A 14828-nucleotide genomic window follows, 5' to 3' on the forward strand; every position below is an offset into this window, starting at 1 on the left:
GTTCCTGTAAAAATCTCAAGTAATTTATTCATTCCAACAAAGCTAAATCAAATGCCCATAGTAAATTTAGTAAAAACAAAGCTTTGGTAAAATTTTAACCAATCAATTAATAAAAAAATGTGATAAGCATGACACAGCTAAATTTATACTGACCAAATACACAATTCACGAAACAAACTCAAAGCCTCGAAAAAGACCTCATTATTCATTTTAATTTTTTGTCTTTTTGTCGTACCAGACCAGTGTTGCCAGATGATCAATAACAAATTTCCCAAGGACCACATCAAAATTTTGCCAACATTGTACTCTTTTCTTTCTCTTTATCTTACTGAGGTTTAATTCCGACCAAGAAATATTTGCCTTACCTTGACTTCAGAAGGACGTTTCCTTACTGTTACGTCTTCTCGGCCAAGCCTTCTCTTGAAATGACTAACTTTTGAATATTTTTTGCATCTTTTGACTAGTGGTTATCCAGTGCTATTTTGTTCTGTTCGTCTACCAAAATGATTTGTCACGGCAAAATCAATGAGAAGTGCAGCCAAAATTATTTTCAAACTAATGAAGTTAAAGACAAAATACGCTATTTCAGGTTCAAAAGATGTATTTTTTGACATTTAGTGTACCTGATCGCAAAAACCAAGTTCTAACAGAAGTAACAAGCAGACAACTGGACTCCGTTTCGAACCTCTTCTATTGCAAAAACTAGTCAAAGACAAACTATGTGACTATGCCATTTTTCTGATTTTGCAGCTCGACATTAGTTTTTGTTGATTTTATTTTTGTGTTGAGTATTTTTTATACAAATTAAGCATAGGCCTACAAAGTTATAAACGCTTTTCAAGTAGATGCCATCCGTTTTCAGTGCACTAGTTTTGGGCCAAACTACAAAAAGCGTTTATGAGATTTTGACGTCTCATTTGGATAAAATTTCACATTTTTTAAATTTTGTCTTATGTTTCCGCTATTTTCAGTTTTATAGTAAAAACCTTTGATGGAAAAAAATCAAGAAACATCAATGCCGTGTTTCCTTTTGTTGCCTAGCAACATGTACATGATTTTTAGAGGGAAATTACCTTTTGCAAGAATCAACCTGTACTGTAATGTGAAACTGGTTTAGATTTGAGAAAATAGGCTAGATTGGCCTTCTTCTACTATGGCGTATCTTTAATTGCACCAAAATACCCATAAAGATGTGCCACACTCGTTGTTAGGTCCATTGAGGGTCTGAGAAAACTTTGTAACAAACATAAAAGGTCGTAAATCACCCTAAATGTTATTAGCATTGATATAATCAATCAAGTTAAGCAATCAGATTTAATCAAGTAAAAGCTTGTTTGTTCTTTGTGAGTACAAATACCGAAATATCATGTGCTTCATCATATATAGCCAGAACTTGCAAAGAGGACGTGTTTTATATAGGCTATAAGCTAATGCCATGAAGAAGTTTTTGCTGATCGTGCAGTATACGAAAGACTTGTCTTGAGAGTTTATCATTACATGGTAGAAAATTGGGAGCTGGTATACAAGTCCCCCCCCCTTGGTAACTCATGACAAAGAGGAATTGACCAAAACATGTAGATTGAAGTGTGTGAACAGTAAAGCATAAGGTAAAGTAGTTTCACCCAATATGTTTGGTCGAGTCCTGTCTTTGTCATGAGTTACAGGGGGAGGGGGACTTACATACCAGCTCCGAAAATTGTTACAAATAATAGAATAGCATAGTCAGAGTTAGATGTGGATAGCCTAGTGGAAAAGTAATACGGTAACAATTTTTCTATTTGACAGTCCTCAAAAAGCTTTAGACCTAACTGTTTAAATATTAATAAGCTACTAAAAAGCAGATTGTTTTAAAAGAGATAATACAATAGTCTAACTGAAATCAGTAGCCTAATTTAAAAATGCCCGAATTGCCAGAATCATAATAAAAATATTACTGCATTAAAAACTTAGACAGTTAGGACATTGACATCCACATGATTGTCCAAATATCACATTTTTGCAGCATGGTGATAATTAAAAACAAAATGAGAATTGATTAACAAAAGATTTGTGTATGTTTAACAAGACACAATTTAAAATTAAGAATAGGATTACATCTTGAAAAAGTAGAGGTAGCTATAATGCAAGTATTTAATGTTCATATTTTATAGCTGCAGATTTAAGTATATATTCAATATTCTAAAAGCTGTAAATATATTGAAAATAAATCTAATGAAGCATACTTTCTGCTACATTATATCTGGTATTTGTCTGTGTCACTTTATCTCTATATAAAAACCATCCATATTATTTTAATATTAAATCAAATATAGTTATTACTATCTGAAGCCTTTACAAATTGTTTCACCTAACGGATCATCAGAAGGTCTTATTCAAATAGATTCTATTTGAATAAGACCTTCTGATGATCCATTAGGTGAAACAAGGTCTTATTCAAATAGATTCTATTTGAATAAGACCTTCTGATGATCCATTAGGTGAAACAATTTGTAAAGGCTTCAGATAGTAATAACTATATTTGATTTAATTTGCTCTGCTTTGCTTTTTTTGCTTAGCATTGAGCACTTTTTTGTAGTATTGATAGTTTTCATTGTTTTATTTTAATATTACTGTGTATATACAATAGGCTACTGCATAAAATTTTGCATGTTCATTTTAACAACAAAAAAAAACATTTGTAAAAATTTTCCAGGATGCAACTCTTCTTTTTTTACAACATTAACCTAATAATGATTTTCACTTTTCTTCATAGGTTAAGTACTGTATTTGATAGGCCTAGGAACTAGGGCAGTTATTATAGAGTAGAGGTCAGCAACCTATGACCATGTGTCAGATCAGGCCCTCCAAGCAAAATACAGAATGTCTTGAATGCTTCTAAACAGATGGGATTAACTATTTATTCTACTTAATTTAAAACCATTGTGTAAACACCTTTTTTGTAAATAAAAATCATCAAGGACAAGTAGAGAACAGAAATTACTGATAAAATGAATTGCAAGATACTATCTGCTTGTGATTTTGCTGTAAACTTTTTAATCTGATTAAAATTTGATTGATTGAATCTTTATCCTCAGACTGGGAAAGCTTCTTGCAGAGCTTAATCCTGGCAGTTTCATGTACTTGTAGAGGCTTTGAATTACTGATGCAGGATTGCCGGCCCGGTCACCGAGATTGACAGGGTAAAGTTTCCGATTGTTGAAGTCTTGTTGCTGGGGAATTATTCCATTCATTAGATGTTGCTGAATGGAGAGCAATCTTTATTGTACTTTGATCAAGCACACAACCTGAGAGTCAAACCAGCCCCGCTTAATCTTGAAGCTTCTTTGCTCCAGAAGTCATGTGCTAACCAACTGAGCTATTTGGGCAGATCTAATCAAAATTTCATCAGTTTTAACAAGATCACAAGACACACAAGGAATTGCGAGTGGAATTTTTTTTATAATTTTGAATAGTGCTGGGATCTTGCTAATTTAGCTTTGGTCCACTGCTCGGAAAAAATTCCCAATTTGGTTTACAAGATAGGGGGAATCTGGGTTTTCTTGTTAGAAGATTGCATAGCCTAATTTTTTTCTTTTATAACAATTATAAATCCCAAATCATTGCCAATCATTTACTGAGAATACAAATAATCACATAATGCAGTCACATGCTTACTCAATGCTGGCAAGTTTACTGCGGGATCCACTAAAACATGTTTGTAGGTAGGCTACTGGCAAACACTTTTTCCTCTTGCTTGTGCATGCAGAGCTATACTTTATGCAAAACTAAATGCTTTTATGAAGTGACTGTAAGTTGATATTTTTTCCTGAATTTGTGCTCAGTTTTTTTTACGTGATTCATGACGATGGATCAAGGTTCTTCAGTATGGATGTCGTATGGATATCATGAAAAAGATGCTTGCGCCAAAAATTATCCTAATATGAAACTTAACTATGAGAAAGATTTCGAAGATTCTAAAAGGTACCTATACGTTATGTTACAGTCTTCACTTCTTGAGATGCTATTTAACAAAATTTTATACTTTACTGTTTACAAATTGCAATTTATCATTTGCATTTACTGTATTGATTTGAAGTTGATCATAAAAAAATAATACTTTATTTGTGCTTTAAGTTATATAACTTCAAAAGTTGCAATGGTACATGCTAAATTTAATGGAGAATGCTGTCGTGTCAGGGGCAAACTTCCTGTATTGCTACATTTAGTCCAGGTGCAACCCAATGTGAGATGAACTAAAATTGATATACCAACTCTTGTTGGTATTAGTGATAAAGTAGATGCTGATGTCTTCTGTTCTGGTTTCTGGATGTTATTGAGAATTAAAAGTTAAACAAGGATCCTTCATTTAGGATGCAATTGAACGATTAAGCGTAAAAAGTAAATAAAATCAGTCAGGTTTGGAAACATTTATAATTTATTAATAAAGCTTTCGCCACCATAAAGATGACTTCTTGATGATCTTACACAAGAACATGCATGATTCTAGTATACACTCTAATCACACTTCTAATGTTTATATGATTTGTTTACTTTACAGCTCCATCAAGCCACGTTTACCTTTAAGTCGAGCTGAAAAGCAAAAACGAAGGGTTTTTGATGCAAGTATGAAGCGAGTGATGTTGCAACGAGCCCAAAACCAACGTGAATTTTTACAAGATATCAATGAAGAAAGCATTGAGGGTTCTTTAAAAGAAGAGTTGCTTTTCAATGATTTGGATGACTTTGCTGCATACTATGACCAAGTCAAAGGTTTGTAGGTTACCAGGATAACATTTCGGTCAATTTCAAATCAATTTAATTGTGCGAATCTGTATCCTTGGGCTCAGATAGGCTTTGAAGCATTGACGCAAGCCCGGCCACCGAGATTGACAGAGTGAAGTTTCTGCTTGTTGTTGAAATGTTTTTTTGTAAATTATTAAATTTATTAGATGCTGCTGAATGGAGAGCTGTCCATGAAATGCGTCTTGGCATCGCATTCTGTTGAAAAATAGCATGGTAGTGCACTTGAAGAATACAGTGTTTCAGTTTCTTAGAAAACTTTTAAAACTAGTTTTATTTTACATCCAAGGAAATCTTCAAAACAGTGTAATTGCATGATCTGTAAAAGCATGTGTGGACCACATGTTCCTACATCAAGTCCAAAGGTACCATATGGCAAATAAAATGGAAAATTAGGATTCATATTAATTTGTCGTTACATTGTGATACAGGTTCTCAACAAGAGCCTAAACGATTGAACGCGAGTCATGAAACATCTTCCGTCATTTCATCTGAAATCAGAAAAATTAATTTGGGCCCACAACAGAGGTATTTTCTTCATTTTTTTCTCTCCGTTAATAGATGGACTACATTTTAACAAAAGTACTTAATAAATGTAATTTTTGCAAAGTTTACCTACAAAAAACTTCTCTTTTTTTGTTAGTTTGTATGTTGATTAATATTTTGTTGTATTCATTGTCATGGCAAAACTGTGAGTGCTGATAGGTTGCTGACTAACGTTTGCATTTCTAAGTTAAGTATTGATCAACAATCTGCTGTCTCAAAAGATTTGAGTTGAAAGTACATAGCTTTATAAAAAGATTAAATTTTTTTTAGTTGAGAAACCGAAGTTTTGAATGATGTGGTTTGCAATTATAAATGATACACAGATTGAGAATCACCGTAATAGGCCTACACAAATAAAGCACAATCAATTGTTAAATGTCGTAATTTATCAATCATGCTGCAAACTTGGAAAATTTCACGGACCTGAAAACGCTTCGCCGACCCCCGGTTGAGTTCCGCTGCTTTACACAATTTGCGTAAGTTTAAACTGACTGGACCATGAAAATACATCTGCTAGTGTTATTTTTACACTTGTTGGTTGTAGAATCCGTCCACATAGCGCTGCGAGTCGTCGACAGAGGTCACCGTTTTTTCCTGAGACAGACCCAAGCGTTGACCATGTAACCATTGTAGACGTCGGTATGATTAAACTATAGTTGTTTTATGGAAGAATGTTATTAGGCGAACAATGAACTCTTTTATACAGACTCCATCATGTAGATCGTAGCCTCATTGTACGTTAATCCATGATTAATCCTAATTTTCTTGGGCATCTGATGCGGGTCTGCTACTATTCGGTGAGTCCGATTCGGTGAGTCTGATTTGGTGAGTTCCTAACCTCTAACCCCTAACTCCTAACCCCTAACCCTAAAACGGCAATGATAATTAGGCCACGGTACCCGATATTTAAAAAAAAAAAAAAATCCCCCGTTAAGGGATCGGACTCACCGAATCGGACTCACCGAAACGGGCCATTCCGATCTGATGCAATGTGTATTGTGTAGCCATATAATTTAAGAGCATATGATAATTTTGCTCATATTTTAGAGATTCATCATATTCTATCATTAGTTCTAAAAATTGCGTAAACTTTGTGCAAAATTTCTATATCACAATCAAGAATCACCCATACCCTTCCACATCATCAATTCAACTTATGCAGCATGTTCAGTCTTTTGTAGAAAGTAAAGATGTGTTTAGAAGTGGGTTGGAGTAGAATTCGTTTTCATGTATGAATTTTGTTGTTATCCATTTTTTGCCCAAAAAGGTTAAGAAAAAAGTGTGTGATGCTGTATTTCCATTTCGACAAACTGATTAGAACATAAAATTACAATAGATACATTTAGTAGCCTACCAGTAGCCTACAGTCTCTACTTTGGTACAGTTTGTCCTCACGATCTAACTTCATTTGCAAGGGAAATCTCGTGCTCAAAGCGCCCCATCCTCGCGAAGAAAGCCTCAGAAGGTGCACATGGTTTCCAAAGCTACCCAAGACTATAGTTGCGTGGTTGAATGCGAAAGAAAGTAAATCCATGAGTTGTTGAGAATTAATTTGAACCGATAGAAATGAGAAATTTTACTTAGATATTTGCAGTAGCCCACATTGCTGTTTGCGATAAATCGCCGAAGTACGGGTACCGTACATTGTGCATTCTTGTAGTTACATGCATAGCCTATTCTAGGCTGCGTAGTCTGCAGTGTTTACTCAACCTACAGTCGGAAATTGCGTGTAGCTTACATTAAGTGCACCATCTTAACTAACTTGATGACATGGAGAGTAGTAGACCCTTGTGGGCATGAAGATAACATGACTGATCATAAATGTTTCATCATCAGCCGAAAAACATCATTGTTTTGTCGTCTAAGGTTTAGTTGAAAGCCTACTGTGGATCATACCTTAGTCATTGTCATCATAAACCAGAGAATTCATTTCTTTAATTATTGATGTTTTATGATAAATCAGTGAATTTAGTCTACAATAAAAACGGTTGTCATTTTAACCTTTTGTTGAAACCTTGCTTATATCTTTAACAACTTTCTTTTATAGTAGCTGGATTGGTGGTGGTAGGCCTACTGCAGTAGTTGTATCAATAAAACTCGAAATCAAAAGCTTTCAGCCTAATCTGAATGTTCAGACAAACAAGAGCCGGGTGTCTGTGCTGCCCTGTGGAGTGCCGACCTGTGAGCAACAGCACGTTCAATCACATGTCATCGACTGGGTTGCAGGCGACAGATGGTCCAAATCATTATCAATATTACTATTATGACAAGTATTTCCGATACCACCGCCCTCACTCGGCCATAGCTGAGGTTAGAAGCTTTAATAACTATTTCTGTCTTGTGACATTTAGACATGTTCTTGTTTCTGACAAATAACTATTGATTGATTGACCACGTAAACCTACATTTTACATAAGACATTTCAGTTTGCTGTAGCTTTCAGACCGTTTTACTGTTGAACAATCAGATTTAACCAATATATTGACTCTGACATTGCCTCATTTTTCTTTGTACTTTGCTTGCTGATAAAATACTAATTTACATTTCAACTTTCTTATCTTTTGTAATGTTATTTTGCAGAGACTAGAGTACCTTGAAGCCAATGGAAGAAAATGGATTTATCCCCCCAAATTTAAAAACATCGTTCGGTCTTGCTCAATATTTGAAAGAAGGTTTATTCTAGTTTTAAATACAATTTAGTCGCTGCAATGTGATACTAAATTAAATCACTAGTGATTCAGCCTGGTTTACCAAGCGGGATTCTCATTTGCCACAAAACCGTGTGATTTTCTTTTCTGTTCATTCTCACGAATGGTTAATTATTCCTTCCTCACAATAAACACTTCTCTAAAGATGTAGAATGGCTCAAAGTTAAAACCATAAACATTTACTTCAGGAATGAAAACTATTCATGTTTTTGTATCAATAAATGCATTGTCTCAATGTAAATTTTTTGTGTTTAACGTTGCTGGGACATTTTTAAAAACCCTACATCTACGATGGTTTAGCAAACCAGGGCAACAGTTGTAGCGAGCTTTTGTCCAATAGTGGCAATAGATGTAGAAGACTTTTGAAAAGGCTTCAGCCATACTTTTAACTCAAAAATATTTAAAAAAAAATGTTAAAGCTGACAAGTTTTTTTTATAGGCACTGCTTTTGAGAGGTGGCATAATATTTGCTTAAAATAAAATTTGTACGGCAATTGTTATCAGTAGGCTAGATAATATATTTTACTCATGAGGATACTATGGCAATCAAACGGTAGGTTTTCCGGTTTATTGTAACTAGACTGATTTTTTAATTATGGTAAAATATAGCCTATGCAAGCTAACGTACATACTTGTAGGCTGCTTGCATTTATTTATTGCCGGGTGGAATTTAGATCATTCTAGAATTGTTTGCCGGACCGGTTTTTCGGATCCTTTTCAGGTTGGAGTTTGAAAAAACATCGGGCTTGTAATTTGTAGATTTTGTCTATGTTTATATCGAATAGTTTGTTTTATTTTGTTTCATTCGGTCTGAACAGTTTACTTTCGAGCTTATTTCAGACTTTATATAAGCTCCCGAATCGAGCTTAGGCCTAAAAACCAGATCCCGCTTTGTTGTAATTATCTTATGAATCTTTAAGCGAATTTTGTTGTATGTTGTTAACGCCACCAAGCTTAAGGATTAATATATTAAAGCAAGGAAAATAGATAAGATTTTAACTTTCTTTGCAGCCACACCGATCCCCGCTCACCTAGATCACGACCACCCAAACAAGCGTGGGCTGATGGCAAGCAGAATAATTTCGGATTGGTTGTAACCTCCATGGTGAGAGTTGCTTTGAACCTTGAACAATATTCATCCGCGAGCGCATTTTGATTTAAAATTTATTGAATTAGATTTTAAGGTGATTCTTTAAACCAGCGTTTCTAAAACTGTGTTCTGCAATCCTCCTCAAAGTGCCTCGCCAGTAATAATCCTGTTGTGGCCTGGACTAATGAATAACAAATTAAATTTGTAAGAGGCAATAGTTGTACTGAAAACTGTGATAGCGCATTTTGATTTAAAATTTATTGAATTAGATTTTAAGGTGATTCTTTAAACCAGCGTTTCTAAAACTGTGTTCTGCAATCCTCCTCAAAGTGCCTCGCCAGTAATAATCCTGTTGTGGCCTGGACTAATGAATAACAAATTAAATTTGTAAGAGGCAATAGTTGTACTGAAAACTGTGATAAAAACGGCAACCCTGTTGCCTGTGGTACCCGGTAGCCACTTTAACATAACAACTTTTGTAAGCGCCGGTAAAGCATGAACCAATCAGAAGCTGCGCTGTTTGTGACGTCTCTACGTAGATGGAAGTTAGAGGTAGAACAGAGAAAAAACGCATAAAGTTCTAATGGAAAGTGAATTAAGTGAACCTTCCGCCGTAACCAGCGTGTCTTAGAGGGTTAGGGCTAGAGAATACATGGAATACATTTGAATAGCATGGGTTCGATTCCCACCCCTGTCATAACTCTTTTTTCTTCTGTAATTACCAAACAACATTCAAAGCACTGATCAACTCTGGCTGAGCGCTAGAAGGGTCACAATTGGGCGATAGTCACTTAAACTATATTCTGATTGCTTCATGCCTTACCCTTACATGCTCCCACAAAAGTTGTTGCGTTAAAGTGGCTACCGTTGCACCCGCCACTTACTCGAAGTATCGTTCCAATAAACGTGGCATTATACGCCAACATGACGATGTTTGCCTGGGCTTCGGGTTTACTTGGACACTTTCTGAAGACTATCCGATTCTTAACAAACTCGGTGTCAATTTATTTATTTTTTATTTTTCGTTTTGTTAAACGTTTCGTGAGCTAAAACGTGGTGGTCCGTGAGTACAGAAGTTTAAAAAATATTTCAAATTTATGGGATACTTGATTCAGAGTTTCCTTCCTTTTAGTTTGAATTTTCACAAACAAATTATTTTAAAGAAACATATACGTCTTCTCAATTTCCATTCCAATAAGCTCTCCGAGGCTTTAAATATAATATTTGTTGATTTTCTGTTATTTGATTTTTAACTTTATCCTTACTGGATATCTTTACGGAAATTTAAATCAAATATAGTTATTACTATCTAAAACCTTAACAGCCTGTTTCACCTAAAGGAGGATCATCAGAAAGTCCTTATTCAAATAGAATTTTTATTTTTACGGAAATTTATGTATAACTTTTTCTTTGACAAAAAAAGTGGTTGCAAATGTTTTTTTTTCAATTAGACGGGAAAGCAAGCCGATGGTGACCACCACAGAAGAAGAAGAAAAGGTTCCAGTGATAGTGGTCGGGGCAGCGATGATCAAGGCTTTGAGAAAGATATCAAAGAACAACCTGAGATTGTTGACGGTGAGTTACAGAAGTTATGTGATGCTTTCTCTATTTGTTGCTTTTAGATTGATTTACCGTCTACAAGCGTTAAAAATCAATCTAAAATGACGAATTTTGTTGGCAAGACTTTTATATGCCTTGCTCGGATTGGTTTTGGGCGTGAATTTAAAAAAAGCGTTTACTCTCAGTCTCTTATGTTAACTTTAGTTACGTGATAACATTAAACAATTATGAAATATAAAGATTTTATCAAAGTGCATTTACCTTATCCATTTGCGTCTTAAAAGTATGTATCCTAAAAATAATACAGTTCCTATTCACTAAAACCTTAACAGGCTGTTTCACGTTTCTCGGCAGCCGATCGTGATGGCTAGCGTTGAGGCTACACCGTTATAGTTAGCGAATTGCAATTGCTCGCTTTTCTAGTGAGTGCTCAGCCTTGTGCTGACAGCCAGAAGAATGCTTTTTTCTTTTCACCCTTATATGGATGAAACAGCCTGTTATGGTAATTCTATTTGACGTAATTCGTTCTATTTGGCTTTTTTGCTTGGAATTGAGCACTTTTTTGTGGTAGTAACAGTAAATATTGTTTTATTTTCAAACAATATCGCCCAACATTTCTGTATTGCAAAACGCTGAACTTTTTTCATTTGCAGAAGATGACATGCTCAATGATGACGTCAGACAACAGGCTGAGCGTACTTACGCCATAGCGGCTACGCATGACGCAAACGTTGGGGAATTGCCTGCGGACAATATACCTATCTATGTCGACATTCGAAAATCGGTGAGTGATTTCTTATACATTAATATTAAATACCCATAGAACAAATCAGTCGCTTTTCACATTGATCACATTGGTTGCATTCAACGTGTGCAGACGTTGAATGAATATAAAAAACGACTACTTTGCTGTCTGGGTAGATCATAGCCAACTTGAATAGCAAAGGTTGTTATTTTGTTATTGATTTGACTATGGCAATTGGTGACGTTGAAACGACGTAATACATTTTACCAGCTGGAAAAATTTGGTGATTTTTGTTTAATAATCGCATTTGGGACGACAGAAGTGTTCACAATTTTAAAACAATGGGCAATAAATCAATTCAATATCTTTGCAAACATGAATTTAAAAAAGTTTTCGTTATACTTCAATCGCAAATGCTTTAAATATATTAGCTTGATTTGAAAGTAAATCTGTACACAGATGGATGTATTTAGAGCAATGACAGTGAAATTAGGGTTAGGAATTTACGAAATGACAATAGTTTCAGATTTATTTGGACCAAATATTGTGCATATTAATAAATTGCTGTTAATTCTTTCTTACGACCCAAGTAGATAGATACTTTACTTGGCGACTAGATGCAGAATAGTGATGCATTTTCTCCGGGTTTTTGAAGTTGTTATCTAGGCTCTAAGCTTTTGTGATGGTAGCGCAGCATGCCGTGTGGTCACAATTTCAAACTTCATTAAATTTAAACTGCAAATTTCTGCTCATGGATGCTGTACATACTTTTAAGTAAAGACTGTGTGAAGTACGTCTTCAAAGTTACTTGCTAATTTTAGTAATCGATAAAAATCCATACAGAGAATATCCACAAGAAAAAAATCCGACTAGAATGTACTCACTGGGAAAATATTTCCTCTCTCGAAAAATAGTGATTTTTTCCAGTCGGAATATTTTCCGTATGGATTTTTTCCGTATGAGTTTTTACCTCAAGTTATTCGCTAATTTCTGACTCGTGCCACAAGTTGTTGATTTTTAGTTTATTGATCATTAAATTGACTGATCTATAGTCTTGAAAGTGTTTGAATTAAGGCTTTGCAAACACATTTTAAGACTTGCTTTTGTTTGACAAATCATTCACTTGCTGGGATAGAGCAAACATATTTTTCCTCTGTAGCGGAAACTGACATTTGTGCGTTTGTCTTTTGACGTCAAGACTACGTAAATATGGTCATTTTATCTTGAGTAAATAAGATTTTATCTTCATCTCGACTTTATATCTGTTATGGAGATTTGTGGGAATTATCGCGAGTATATTTGCTGTAGCCTACCAGCTTATGTGTGTATGTTATTCTTGGAGTCTCACAGAGCAACAACGAAAACTTCTTAGCTCTGTCGTGAAAAGTTGCAGCGAAAAGAAGCTGTATGAGATAGGTATCAAAATGTATTGAAAACAGTGTTAGAATGCGTATGAAAATAACTTCTCAAACAATTTAATGATGCTTTGCTATAAGTTTTAGTTAGCTATTGCTTGTCGTTAGTGCTTCCTGAAATAAAACAGTTGTGGCGATGTTTCAAATACAGTATGTTTAATTGGTAGCCTATGGGATGTCTTAAAGATTTGATGCAGTTTAGGTGCTTTCGAAATTTTCAGCTTTTGCGTGTATGCTGCGGTGAAGAAAATGTCAACTTCTGCTGATTTCGAAATATCTAGAATAGTCAAGTCAACTGTCGCAATTCATGTTAAGATCTCTATTGTCAATAGCTTTACTGCAGCATCACCATTAGTTGTCGATTGTGGAAGCCAGATGTTTTGGTCACTGCATATTTGTTTGAGGTATATCTGGTGCGGCATTACATTTTGAATCTGCAAACGACTCTTGATGTATGTAATTCCTCTGCGATCCTTTCAGTGTTTTTAATATAAACCTGTCTCTCTGATTTATTGGTATTCTTTACAAGTGTCATTTGATCAAATTTAGTTGTTTTTTTTACTTTAACCCAGAAATCTGATCTGGATTGATGTCACTGTTGTCGTGCAACCTTTCGAAACCGATAATTCTGTAACGAAAAATAATACGTTGTAAGCAATAGATGACCAAATACTACGGAAACTGGTTACAAAAGCTGGTGTGTTATCTTAGGTTATAGAATGATTTCGGAAATATTTTTTTTGTAAAATTTCGTTTATGCAATGTCATTTATCGTGAAAATGTTTTTTCACTGACTTTTTGTTCCACTATTCCAGGCACCGACTCCTTCTCCTGAAAGTTCCCACTCATTTTTTCAAGATAAAGAAGGTAATCAGGAAAACCACATTAATAGTTTCCGAAGAGATTTTGCTTTTTTGTACCAAAGACAGAACAATGCAACAATGTTGAGCATTATAACAATATATTTTACATATTTACAAATAGTTTTAACATTCGAACGTTTTCGGCTTAAGCCCTCATCAGGAATCTGAAAATATTTATAAAAATGCAACAAATTTCAACTTCCTGAAGGTAACTAGCTGACTAGTTATAAGCATCAAGAAATACGCAGCGATTGAAAACCAACAGTATGAAAAACAGACAGACGGAAAACAGATTGCCATTAGGAAAAAAACAACTACTTAACTACGAATTGATTTGCACAATTGCACCATAGGGTATAACGTGATACATCTAGTAAACGTTGAGGAAAATGGATGCACCTCTCACAACTAATTGTTTGTTTAAATTTGGTTTGTGCCATTTGATTAACAACGCTTCCTGAATTTTTGTATCAAATTGGGATTTGCCTTTGCGTGAAATATTAAATGAGTCAGTCGAGAATTTTTGATCTGCACAAAATGAACTTTCCATGATATGGTCTTTTGATAGTACTTTTCTTTAAGTAATAAAACATATTGTTATAATGCTCAATTCTCTTGTACTGTTGTGTCTTGACTGTCTTGGTACAAAAAATCACATTTATAATGAATTCCTCAAGGTTGTAATAGTTTTGCTATCAGTGATAACTTTGTATCCTTTGTTTTTCTGCTGGTATTTTACATACCGTCGCTATACCCAGCCAGCAAAAGTTGTCTTCTGTCGAACAAAAAAATGGGTGAAGACCTTCATGCTTGCGTAAAAAGACATTTAGAACATGAGAAAGTCCATCGTGGAACTGCAATCAGTGTAGCATAATTAGCGGTATATAGATAAAGAAAAAATCTCGGGTTCTGCGCTTAAGCAACGTATTTCAGGACAGCTCTCCATTCAGCGGCATCTAGTGCATGGAATAATTCACAAACAACAACACTTCAACAAAGGCAAACTTCACTCTGTCAAACTCAGCGACCAGGCCTTCGTTGGTGGTTCAAAGCCTCTACAAGTATGCGAAACTGCCAAGATTGAGCTTTCAAAGAAGCTTTTCTTGTCCAAGGATAAATATT

At 34.9% G+C, this 14828-nt stretch overlaps 1 protein-coding gene across 4 annotated transcripts in view; it reads left to right on the plus strand.

The window, feature by feature from the left end:
* Positions 1-1153: 1153 nt before the first annotated feature.
* LOC145766477 (uncharacterized) overlaps positions 1154-14828 on the plus strand; it is a 28927-nt gene continuing 15252 nt past the window's right edge. For 2 of the 4 annotated variants that reach the window (XM_082578198.1, XM_082578201.1), the window contains exons 1-11: positions 3103-3960; positions 4538-4749; positions 5211-5307; positions 5870-5964; positions 6741-6849; positions 7461-7635; positions 7906-7997; positions 9045-9138; positions 10575-10698; positions 11337-11467; positions 13659-13710. In XM_082578198.1, the coding sequence (XP_082434324.1) occupies positions 3839-3960; positions 4538-4749; positions 5211-5307; positions 5870-5964; positions 6741-6849; positions 7461-7635; positions 7906-7997; positions 9045-9138; positions 10575-10698; positions 11337-11467; positions 13659-13710 (1303 nt within the window). In that variant the 5' untranslated portion in view covers positions 3103-3838. Of the gene's footprint in view, positions 1541-3102; positions 3961-4537; positions 4750-5210; positions 5308-5869; positions 5965-6740; positions 6850-7460; positions 7636-7905; positions 7998-9044; positions 9139-10574; positions 10699-11336; positions 11468-13658; positions 13711-14828 lie in introns of those variants that run through there. The other 2 variants (XM_082578200.1, XM_082578199.1) reach the window with 2 other exon arrangements.

Source organism: Aplidium turbinatum, chromosome 3, assembly GCF_918807975.1.
Source record: "Aplidium turbinatum chromosome 3, kaAplTurb1.1, whole genome shotgun sequence".
In the NCBI taxonomy this organism is placed as follows: domain Eukaryota; kingdom Metazoa; phylum Chordata; class Ascidiacea; order Aplousobranchia; family Polyclinidae; genus Aplidium; species Aplidium turbinatum.